Here is a 12,200-nt window from a genome sequence, read left to right on the forward strand (position 1 = left end):
GACCGGGGGTTGGGGACCCCTGCTCTAAAGGAAACCTGTTACTCGGGGGTGTTTTTTTCAAACCCTTGAGCAACATACATTTTGCTGACATAAGTGGTGGTGTAGACATGGCCTTACACGGGTGTAAAGACAAGATCAAAATGATATAATTTCCCATAAGCAATATATGACTAAACTAGTAGTACACTGCTGTATAAAGATCCCATGTATGTGTTTTCTCCAACACCCCTCTTTAGTCTGATATATAACTCCAGAACACACTTAGTGCAAGTTAAAGGAACAGTGTCAACTTGAAATATAGTCCCCTTCACACATGCATTAAAAATCGTTTCAGATACAGCAGAACCTCTGAGTTACGAACACCAGCGTTATACCTCTTTGGGAACCAGAAGTACGCAATCAGGCAGCAGCAGAGACCAAAAAAAAAAAAAAAAAAGTAAATACACTACAGTACTGATTTAAATGTAAACTACTAAAAAGATAAGGGACAGCAGCATTTTTCTTCTGCATAGTAAAGTTTCAAAGCTGTATTTAAGTAAATGCTCAGTTGTAAACTTTTGAAAGAACAACCATAATGTTTTGTTCAGAGTTACGAACATTTCAGAGTTATAAACAACCTCCATTCCTAAGGTGTTCATAACTCTGAGATTCTACTGTACTATGGGTTGGATTTCAAAAGCACTGAATTGACAAAATTGCTGCCATTGAAGTCAATAGAAATGTTATCAAGAGGAGTGGGACGGCCAATACTGAACACTTCTAAACCCACATACCCACTTTCTGTGATTTTAAAATATTCACTTTATTAGTTTTTCTAAATGTTTCCTCTCCCCATTTGCTCTGTGAAAGACCACAAAACAAAATAAACTGATTTTACAAGAGAAAACTCTGAAAACGGACTATACAAATCTCTGCCAATGCACAAACTAAAACTGGAAAAAAAATTCTGATCTCTCTCAATTATAATTCAGTTCTGATACAGCACTTCCACTATTACAGATGCTGAGTTGTAAAAAGCGGTTACTGTGACAATCAGGGTCCAGACTGAAGAACAGGTTTAACCCCCCAAAATAAGTAATTAAACCGATTGCATACTATGTCATTGCATTATAAAAATATATTAAGGTCTGTTATGAAAGCTTATAATGTTCTGAACTTGATAGTCACTATGAGATATGTATACAGACCTTATGAATTAGGGTATTTGTGTATATTGAAAACTGTGTATTAGGGTATTTGTGTATATTGTGTATATGAATTAGGGTATTTGTGTATATTGAAAACTGTGCTTATAAACTTCAGCTCCATCTAACAGCAGGGCAGTGAGCAGTCAGATGAGGGGGGTGGATGGGGAGGGAACCTCCCAAAACAGATGTTTACACAAAATTGTCTTCAAGTAACTCCATTGTCCAGCCCAGGAAAGGAGAATGATGGATGATTAGAGTTAATGGAAAGACACTGAAGCAACTGGTAATTGAAAAGAACACCCTGGCTCCAGGACATGAAATAAGGAGAGAATTTCCCCACCCCGATTAACCATGATTCACTGTGAACTTTAAGAGAGAAAAAAAAAAGTAGAGTTTTTTTTTTTTAATCCAAAGCTTGGATGACAGTCTTGAAGCAGGAGGCTGGCTGTGAATGGTGGATCCCTCGTATACATAAGTGATATGCTGTGGCAATAGGTAACTCTTATCAGAAAAGAGATTTTATCTAATATGAAAGTGAAAAGCCTGAGGTTTATAGAATCATAGTAGATTAAGGTTGAAGAGACCTCAGGAGGTCATCTAGTCCAACCCCCCTGCTCAAAGCAGGACCAACCCCAACTAAATCATCCCAGCCAGGGCTTTGTCAAGCCGGGCCTAAAAACCTCTAAGGAAGGAGATTCCACCACCTCCCTAGGTAACCCATTCCAGTGCTTCACCACCCTCCTAGTGAAATAGTTTTTCCTGATATTCAACCTAGACCTCCCACACTGCAACTTGAGACCATTGCTCCTTGTTCTGTCATCTGCCACCACTGAGAACAACCTAGTTCCATCCTCTTCGGAACTGCCCTTCAGGTAGTTGAAGGCTGCTATCAAATCTCCTCTCACTCGTCTCTTCTGCAGACTAAATAAGCCCAGTTCCCTCTCCTCATAAATCATTTGCCCCAGCCCCCTCATCATTTTCATTGCCCTCCATTGAACTCTCGCCAATTTGTCCACATCCTTTCTGTAGTGGGGGCCCCAAAACTGGATGCAATACTCCAGATGTGGCCTCATCAGTGCCAAATAGAGGGGAATAATCACTTCCCTCAATCTGCTGGCAGTGCTCCTACTAATGCAGCCCAATATACTGCAGTTTCTGCAGAATTGCTGCTTAGCCAGCCTGTAGCAGTGCATGGGATTCTTCTGTCCTAAGTGCAGGACTCTGCACTTGTCCCTGTTGAACCTCATCAGATTTCTTTTGGCCCAATCCTCTAGTTTATTTAGGTCACTCTGGACCCTATCCCTACCCTCCAATGTATCTACCTCTCCCCCCAGCTTAGTGTCATCCGCAAACTTGCTGAGGGTGCAATCCATCCCATCATCCAGATCATTAATGAAGATATTGAACAAAACTGGCCCCAGTACTGACCCCTGGGGCACTCCGCTTGATAACTACTATCTCGACATTGAACTGCTGATCACTATCTATTGAGCTCCACAATCTAGCCAGCTTTCTATCCACCTTATAGTCCATTCATCAAATCCATACTTTAACTGCTTGGCAAGAATACTGTAGGAGAGCATATCAAAAGCTTTGCTAAAATCAAGGTTTTTCACGTCCACCGCTTTCGCCGTATCCACAGAGCCCATTATCTCATCTTAGAAGGCAATCAGGTTGGTCAGGCATGACTTGCCCTTGGTGAATCCATGTTGACTGTTCCTGATCACCTTCCTCTCCTCCAAGTGCTTCAAAATGGATTCCTTGAGGACCTGCTCCATGATTTTTCCAGGGACTGAGGGGAGGCTGGGTTAGGGTTAACCTGCGGATGGTCAATGTAAATAAAACTGTCTCACAGCCGGCCAACAGATTACCCTGATGGGCCACAGGTTGCCCACCACTGCTGTAAACCCTTCAGGGCAGGGACTATCTAAATGAGGGGAAGGCTTTGGATCTAGCCTGAGGGATTGTCACCCCCATGGCACCATGGGACTAAGGCACGCTTCCAGAAGCGGCCGGTACGACATCCCTGCGGCTCCTGGGGGAGGCAGAGGGCTCCACGTGCTGCCCTCGCCTGCAGGCACGGCCCCCCACTGCTGCCATTGGCCAGGAACGGGGAACAACAGCCAATGGGAGCTTCGGGGGAAGGTACCCGCAGGCGAGGGCAGCACATAGAGACCTCTGCCGTCCCCCAAGGCTGCAGGGACGTGGTGCCAGCCACTTCCTGGAGCAGCACAGGGTCAGGGCAATCAGGGAGCCTGCTGTGGGCTGCTGCCACCCCAGAGCCGTTCAAGGTAAGCGGTGCCAGGCTGGAGCCCGCAACTGAACCCCCTGCTGCACCCCACACTCCCTGCCAAACCCCAACCCCGAGCCTCCTCCCACACCCCACACCCCCTTGTACACAACACCCTGCCGTGAGCCCCCTCGTACACCCCACACCCCTGCTGCACTCCTCCCTGCACCCCAACCCCTACCTTGAGCCCCCTCTCACACTCCACACCCCCTCCTGCACCCCAAACCCCTGCCCTGAGCCCCGTTGTACACCCCACACCCCTCCTGCACACCAACCCCTCGCTCTGCACACTGCACCCCCTCCCACACCCAGCACCCCAACCCCAGCCCTACATTCATGGCCCTGCATGCAATTTCCCCACCCAGATGTGGCCTTTGGGCCAAAGTTTGCCCACCCCTGATCTAAATAGACAAAATATACTGTGGCGTTCAGGCCTAAGGTTTCCTTACCTTGTCAAATCTTTTTACTTTAAACATTTTTTTTAGTAGTTTACATTTAACACAGTACTGTACAGTATATATATTTATTTTTTCCTGGTGTTTGTCTCTGCTGCTGCCTGACTGTGTATTTCTGGTTCCAAATGAGGTGTGGTGTTGACTGGTCAGTTTGTAACTCTGCTGTTCATAACGTTGCGGTTCCACTGTACATCAGTGGCTGTTAGAGAATACAAGGAATTCTGAAAACCCTGTTATGCATACATAGCAGAACGTCAGAGTTATGAACACCAGAGTTATGAACTGACCAGTTAACACCACACCTCATTTGGAACCAGAGTACAGAATCAAAAGGGGAGTGGGGGGAGGCAAATACAGTACAGTACTATTAAATGTAAATTACTAAAAAAAATAAAGGGAAAGCAGCATTTTTCTTCTGCATAGTAAAGTTTCAAAGCTGTATTAAGTCAGTGTTCAGCTGTGAATCTTTGAAAGAGCCACTATAATGTTTTGTTCAAAGTTATGAATAATTCTGTTCCCAAGGTGCTCATAACTCTGTTCTACTGTAGATAAGAAAAGTGGTTTGAAAGGTTGTGATGCCGAGCCTTGATTGAGGGTCTGATGTGCTAGTTAAGCAGCAGAGATACCTCCCTCTGGCCAGAAAAAGGTTTGACTGATAATATCAGAACAGGAACTTGCTTTTTAGTTATACAAGATCTCTCTTTATCCCACATCCAACTAAGTGAGTGAGACTACCTTAACTTACAAGAAGTGTAAACCTGGAAGATAAGCAAATAATTTCCTTTTTCCTGCTTAAAATAAATCTTGTTTGTATTAAGATAACTGTTGTATGAGTAATTTCACACAGACATTTCCAAGGAAGAACCACCTCTAAAAAGGAAAGTGGCTGAAGAGTAAAGTGTGTCTGGAACCTATACCATCTTACTGTTTCCAGTCAAGGGGTATGGACACAAGTGTCCTTCCAGCGAGTTATATTGCCATCAGGCGCTGCAGGTGAAAACACACACACACAGACACACACACAACGCTGTACAACTTTATAGGTAAGAAACAGTAGTGACAGACCACCTTTCCATTGGAGTTTATTAAAAAACAAACATTTTTACAAATTCCAAAATTAGCAATGTGTCAATATTATTTGTGTTTCCCACCTTTTGTTCTAGTCACACTTTTTGGTCTCTTTGTTTTCTTTTTCAATGGGGTTGCTTTTTCACCAGCAAATGAATTGTTGGTATATTTTTCTGTATTTTTTAATGAAGTACCAAATCTGTGCTTTGAACCAGAGTCCTTTACGTTGTCTGAACTGTTCTTGTTTTTCTCCTTCTCGACGCAGCGTTTCACTCTAAGCTTTCTTCCCTTCAGTTCAGAGTTGTTTAGTTTCAGAGCAAGATGTACAGCATCTGTATTCTATTAAACCAAACACATTAGGTTTGAAGGTTAACAATTGGACAGACATTACCTATAAAACCAGAAATATTTTGTATACATTCTGCCTATGGAAAATTGTAAAATAGAAATGAGTCTGGATAATAGAGCATATGTATTGTGTTCAGGAACACGAGCAGACCTCTGTGCAATACATAGTTACTCTCTGACAAATACTAGCTTTGAAAGCCTGATTCACCAAAACATAGACACTTATATTCCAAGATAGTATTAAACAGAACTTCCCATTGAAACCAACAGAGAGTTCCACTTAAAAATCTGATAGCACGAGATGGCCCCATGCAAGGGGAACCAAGAGCCCAGTCCTGAGTACAGGGAACATTTCCTTTGGTAACTGTAAACGGAGAAGACTTCCCTTTCCATGTGCCAGATGACCTCCCCTTTTCCACCTTCAAATCACTCCTTAAAACTCAGTAGTCCACAACTCCTCTTGTGCACAACACTTAGCAGTTTGTGTTGTATCTGCTTAATTTACATTAAATGGCTCAGAGAAGAGACATGTCTTCCTACCTGTCTGTAGAGTGCAGTGTATACTACCATTACTGTGTAAAAGTCAAAAACATAACAATATTCGGGCAGATCTTCATTTAGTATTTGGAGAACTCCTGGTCTCCCCAAAACATTATCTTTCCATACCTCAAACAGAACATAGCCAAACCCTTTGCCAATGCCAGTGTTTTTGTCTCTCACAATTCGCACTGCTACTACATTTCCACATTCAGAAAAGTGTTCTCGCACAGTATCGTCTTCAATTTCTGCAGGCAAGAGGAATCACTGTGGGGTTAGGGTTATGTTAATGAAATAGACACAGCTTTAGGAGTATTACCAAAAACTCTGCTATAGTTTAAAATTCATATACACATATTTTAGATGCTTTAGTTAAGCAAATAAATTTGATCTGACAGGAAATTATCTATACATTAACAACAGAGAATACATAAACTAGGACATTTACTTTGAAAAATGCAGATTAAGCTTTAAGAAACAATAGAATACATCATTAGGCAGAAACAAAGGCTAGATTAAAATGTCATCTTATCAAATAATTTACATCTGTGGTTTGAATGGAGCTAAAATTAATATTTTTTAAAACCTGAAACAGCTATTTCACCACCTATAGCTCTGACTTGTGCTTAAGGGATAATCAGTCTAAATGATAATAGGCCTGATGTGACACTTCTTACAAACATAATATACTTGACTGAAGATGCTCTTGGTATAATGATGCCAGTGAGGTGAGAGATTTTTGAACTGATATAGTTAGTTATACAATCACTAGTGTGGATGCAGTTCAATTAGTACAGGTTATTCCTCTTCCTGTAGAGGAATAAACTATATTGTTCTAAGCTGTTTATACTAGTATAAATCCATTCACACTAATGGGAATTGTACTGCTTTAACAATATAAGAAAACCTAAAGGGATATAAAATTTGTGTATGTAGACAAGGCTTAAAGCCCAATGTCAGTGCACTCTGGAAAAACTGGCTCTTCTGCAGAAGCAAACGAAAAAATATTTTTGTAAATCTTACTAAACAAACTTTAAAAATAGTTACCACAACATAATTTGCAATCTAGATTTTAAGGCAGGTCAACTTTTAGATCTAAATAACTTGATTGTACTTCTCAAAAAAATTCACTCAACTACCAGAACTGAAAATGATGATGTTTTAGCAGCACTAAAGGAGAGATTACTGTATATAATTGTTCATTAGCCTGTTCGTTTATAAGCCGACCCCCCAAGATGGTTAGGTAAAAATAGCAAAAATTGTATGACCCTTTCATAAGCCGACCCTATATTTCAGGGGTTGGCAAACTTTGGCTCCTGGCCCGTCAGGATAAGTTGCTGGTGGGTCGGGATGTTTTGTTTACTTGGAGGGTTCACAGGCACAGAGCCCCTCAGCTCCCAGTGTCCGCAGTTTGATGCGCAACTTTCCGCAGCTCCCATTGGCTGGGAACAGCGAACCGCGGCCACAGGGAGCTAAGGAGCTCCATGCCTGCAGACGCTCCAGGTAAACAAAACGACAATGTATTAGATATTCAATTAAATGATTCCATTGAGTTTAAAATCAAATTTTGGTATAGACCCATTTATAAGCCGACCCCCGCTCTTTGATGCGTGTTACTTTTTTACTAAAAATATTCGGCTTATGAACGAGTATATACGGTTACAGTAACTGGAGTTCAAGGTGTCTGTCCTGATGGATGTCCCACTTCAGGTGCACCGTTCGGTCTGCAGAAGCACCTTAGCCATCCTTGTGCCCTGTACTTAGGACATATAGGACTGCAACGGACAAACCGCCCTTGGTTCATTCTCTACTGAAAAGTCCCACAGACAGGAGACTCCAAAGCAGAGCAGAAGGTAGAGGAGCACCCATAAGGATAAAAATCTCAAAGAACTTCAGTTACTGTGCAAGGTAAGTAACTTCTCCTTCTTCAAATAACATCCCTATTGGTGCTACACTTCAGCTGACTCCCAAGCAATATTCCGTAGAGGAGCTGGGTGCTTTGAAATAGGATCCAAAATTGATTGGAGGTTGGCAGTCCCAAATAAAATATCTGCCTAGGATGCATGCACTAGAGCACAGGGCTTTGAGAATGCGTGGATTGAGGCCCACGTGGCAGCTCTGAAGATTTCTGCAATAGGAATGTTCTTTAATATGGAAACAAAGGTGGACTGTGATCTGGTGGAACAGACTATAATCCTAGGAGGGCATGGGATATCAGCAGTTTTATGGCAGGAGAACATACAACCTGCAACCCCTTTGGAAAAATCTGTGTGTGGATGAAGGTGTTCCTTTAACTCTGTCTGCAACAGAAACAAATAATTGAGGAGAGGCCCAAAAGGGTCTAGTCCTGTTCAAATAGACTACTAACACCTGCCTAATGTCCAAGGTGTAAAGTGTTCCCTCTAATTTGTTATGGCCATGTATGGAATGAATTTTGTTCTGTGCACCAATATGGAAGTGGTGTGTGACACATTACCTTCATATTGGTGCACATAACAAAATTCATGTGGTGGGGGTGGGGCCAAGGGGTTCAGAGTGTGGGATGGGGCTCAGGGCTGGGGCAGAGGGATGAGGGCTTGGGGCTTAATAGGTAGCTGTGCGGCCGTGCAGCTTAGAGGAAACTTAGGATGGCATCCTCCCTAGACCAATGAAATTGTGTGTGAAAAAACTGGCAGATGAACAACCTGATATGAAAATCCAAAATGATCTTACATAAAACCAGGGGGAATGTGGTTGGATGGATACCTTGTGTTTAAGGAAAACTTAGGGGAAGAGTGTCAGCCATCAAAGCCCCTAAAACTCACCATCTCTCCAAGCCGAGGTGATAGCCACCAAGAAAACCATCTTCATGGCTAAGTGTAAGGGTGAACCTGTGGCCAAAGGTTCAAAAGGAGGTTTCATCAGAGAAATAAGGACTAAGTTCAAATCCCAGCTGGGGTGGGCTCACTGATTTGTGGAAAGGGTTAGCAAACACTGGAGAATGGAATGCCACAACGTCCAGTAAGAGAACTTAATGGAACTCAGAGAAAGGCCTGCTTTCTTCAAATCAAAAAGGCACTTGCTCTAGGATCTCCAAGAGGGGGAGAGTCAGTTGAACACAGGTGTAACATCTCTTCCGTTTCTGCAGGTAAGTTTTTCTAGTTAATTCTTTCCTACTATTCAACAGAACCTCTTGAACCTCTCTGGAACAGGAGAGTTCTATCCCCAGAAGCCAACCAGGGTAACAAGCCTTGAGTAATACAGTGTTCAAGTTGGGGTGAAAAATGTTTCCTGAGTCCTGAATGAAAGGGTTGGGTGTTAATGCAAGACTGATAGAAGAGTGAGAGCAGAGACAAATTAGGTATACTAACCATACCTGTCCCTGCCAAGTTGGTGCAATTAAGATGATCTTGGCTCCGTCTTGCTTGATTTTGTTTAAAACTCTGAGGATGAGAGATGTCAGAAGATAGGCATACATTAGGTTCTTTGACCAGGACATGAGAAAGGCATCTCTCAAGGAATGGTGACCTTGACCTCCTCTTGAGCAAAACTTTTTGCCACTACCACCAACAGGAAGTGTGCAGAGATCTATGTCTGGGAAACCCCAAATGAGAAATATCTGTTCTAGTATAGAGTTATTGTGTTCTCACTCGATTCTGAAAGTAGTTCCTCCTGAGACCTCCAGCTACGGTGCTTTGGAGGCCAAGTAAGTAAACAGCTTGAAAATCCGGTGGGCTGTCCACCAGTTCCATAAGTATAGTTTCTGCACAAAGGGAAGGGGTCTTGCTAGCCCCTGACAATGTATGTAGTACATACTGGCCCTGTTGTCTGCCGTTATTAGTACAGATGGTCCTTTGATCACAGGAAGAAAGTGTTGGCAGACATACTTGACGGCCCTGAGTTCCAGAAAGTTTATACGGAGAGAAGATTCCTGGGCAGTCCACCTACCCTCAATAGTATGTTCCTGAAGATGAGCCCTGAAGATAAGGCATAAAAGGCATGCACCAAAAACTATGGTGATGGTGGGAGGTAGAGGGGCGAAGAGGATTCCCAAGCAGACTTTACCTGGATTCTTCCACCAGTCAAGAGAGACTAGCATATAGGAAGAGCTTGTTCAAACTGTGTCTGTTGGGAGTATAAACCATTCTGAGCCAGACCCCGGAAGCAGCATAGATGTAACCAGACATTTAATGGGACAAAGATGCATGCTGTCATGTGATTGATGAGCTGCAGACAAAGACTTGGCAGTTACCTGAGGGCTCACATGGACTTGCATAATCAAATCTGTCACAGTAAGAAATCTGTCCTTGGGTAGGCAAGCTCTGCACATTGAAGCATGAACTCTATTCGCTAAACAGATAAGAAAGAGGACTTCTTGGTACTGAGCTGAAATCCTAGCATGCCAAATAGAGCTGTAGCTTTTTTGACAGTAGCTTGACTTGGGTGTAAGAGCTTCCTTTGAATAACCAATCACCACCACAACCAAAAACTCTGAGCCCCCAGTGGGAAAGTAGTACTTTTTATTTGATCTCTTTGAAATTGGAGGTGCAGAAGCTGGGGTTTGCCAAATTATGTTGGCAGGCTCCAGCAATACCTCCTTTATGGGCAAAGCTACTTGATTGGAAGATGGTGTATGAAGAATGCCCAAGGGTCTCTTGGACTTCTTCCAAGGGGATATGGAGAATGTCAGTGACTCTCTTCATCAAATCTTGAAATTGCTTGAAATCATGTGTGTGTGACCAGGGGGAAAGGAGGGCATAACTGCTTCATCTGGGAAGTACGAAGAAAGATCCGTTTGAGGGATAGTCTCCGTATCAGTTCTTTTTACTTGCTCTTCAAACTCCTCCTCCTGTGGTGGGGATTATGTGAGGGGAGGGAAGGGACAGAAGAGTGCTCTTTCTGATCCTCAATTTGAGAGCTAGGTGCTCTGGAGAAATGTTGATGGTAGGCTACCCAAGGATCCAATATCGCTATTAGGGAGGGTCATAAATAAAGGGATGAGGCACCCAAGGTTGGTGATACCAAGGGTAATGGAACAGCTTGAGGCTGTCTGTGTCTGAAGGGTCCCTTGAAGAGAAGGTTCCAAGAGAGTCAGGCCTGGATTGATCATAGAAGGAACCTTGGATAGAAATTTGTGAGTCAGAAGAACACAGTTGTTTCCACAGTCTGCAGGGGTGATGTGGACGGGGGAGAGGAGAGGGGGAGACAATGGTGGAGTAGTAGGTTGTCTGCCGATTCCCATGGGCACAAGGAAATCAGTTGGTTCCAATGAGTAATTTCTTACTAGGGATAAAGTAGGCTGTGCTACTGGGAGAGTCTTTCTGCACTCAACAATGGAGACTCAGGTTCACTGGAGACTAATAGGTCTCTGAAGAATCTGAATTCCTGCAGTACCAGGTGGATCTGTGTAGAAACTTGATGAGTCTCAGCAGTGAAAACCTGCAGTACCGAGGGTGGTGCAGATTGTGCTGGTACCATAGGCGCTGACTCCGTGGGTGCTCCGGGGCTGGAGTGCACACGGGGAAAAATTAGTGGGTGCTCTGCACCCACCAGCAGCCAAGCTCCCCACCCCACCTCCTCCTCCCCTGAGTGCACTGCGTCTCCGCTCCTCCGCCTATCTTCCAACACTTGCCACTGCCAAACAGCTGTAGCAAGCTCTGGGATGGAAGGGGGAGGAGTGGGAATGTGGCGCACTCAGAAGAGAAGGCAGAGAGTGGAGAGGGGGAGATAATGGGATTTGGGGAAGGAGTCAGAATAGGGGCAGGGAGGGGGCAGGGCAGGGGTGGAGTGGGGGCGGGGCCGGGGCCAGAGGGGGGTCAAACACCCACCAATACCAGTAGAAGTCAGTGCCTATGGCTGGTACCAGTTGACTGTGGTACCCAGATCCATCAGTCAGTAATGAGGAAGCAGAGGTTGCAGTCAGTACCATCTTCCTTGGTGCAGAGTCTCGGGAGTCCCTAGCACCTGGATCATGATTAGATAGCATCAAGGTATTCTTCAGTACCCCTGTGGTTTAGCTGTACTCAAGGGTTTAGATGTAGAGGGATCCTGGATTCGGAGTCCACTTAAAGCCTCAGTGGTACTCTTTGTGGGGCCGGAGGTCTTTACTACAGCGAGTCTCTTAGGGCCATCTTCTTTTTGAGGAGATTTGGAGCTCCACTTGGCAGATGATTTGGCACTACAACTTGTAGATCTCTCTTGTGAATATCTGGAAGTGATTCAGCTGCAGAGGTTGTTGGGATGCTGTAGTCACTTGGAGGCTAGTGTAGAGGGAGGGTGCCTGGGCCTGATGCAGTTCACAGGGGCCTTCCATCATGAGAAATCTAAGTTTTCTCT

At 44.0% G+C, this 12,200-nt stretch overlaps 1 protein-coding gene across 1 annotated transcript in view; it reads right to left on the reverse strand.

The window, feature by feature from the left end:
• Positions 1–4,998: 4,998 nt before the first annotated feature.
• Positions 4,999–12,200, reverse strand: part of RBM34 (RNA binding motif protein 34) — a 35,855-nt gene continuing 28,653 nt past the window's right edge. Inside the window, exons 10-11 of the mRNA XM_045011258.1 lie at positions 6,015–6,133; positions 4,999–5,339 (exon numbers count right to left, since the gene is read on the reverse strand). Coding sequence (XP_044867193.1) covers positions 5,067–5,339; positions 6,015–6,133 — 392 coding nt within the window. The 3' untranslated portion in view covers positions 4,999–5,066. The remainder of the gene's footprint in view (positions 5,340–6,014; positions 6,134–12,200) is intronic.

Source organism: Mauremys mutica, chromosome 3 (genome assembly GCF_020497125.1).
Source record: "Mauremys mutica isolate MM-2020 ecotype Southern chromosome 3, ASM2049712v1, whole genome shotgun sequence".
Taxonomy (NCBI): domain Eukaryota; kingdom Metazoa; phylum Chordata; order Testudines; family Geoemydidae; genus Mauremys; species Mauremys mutica.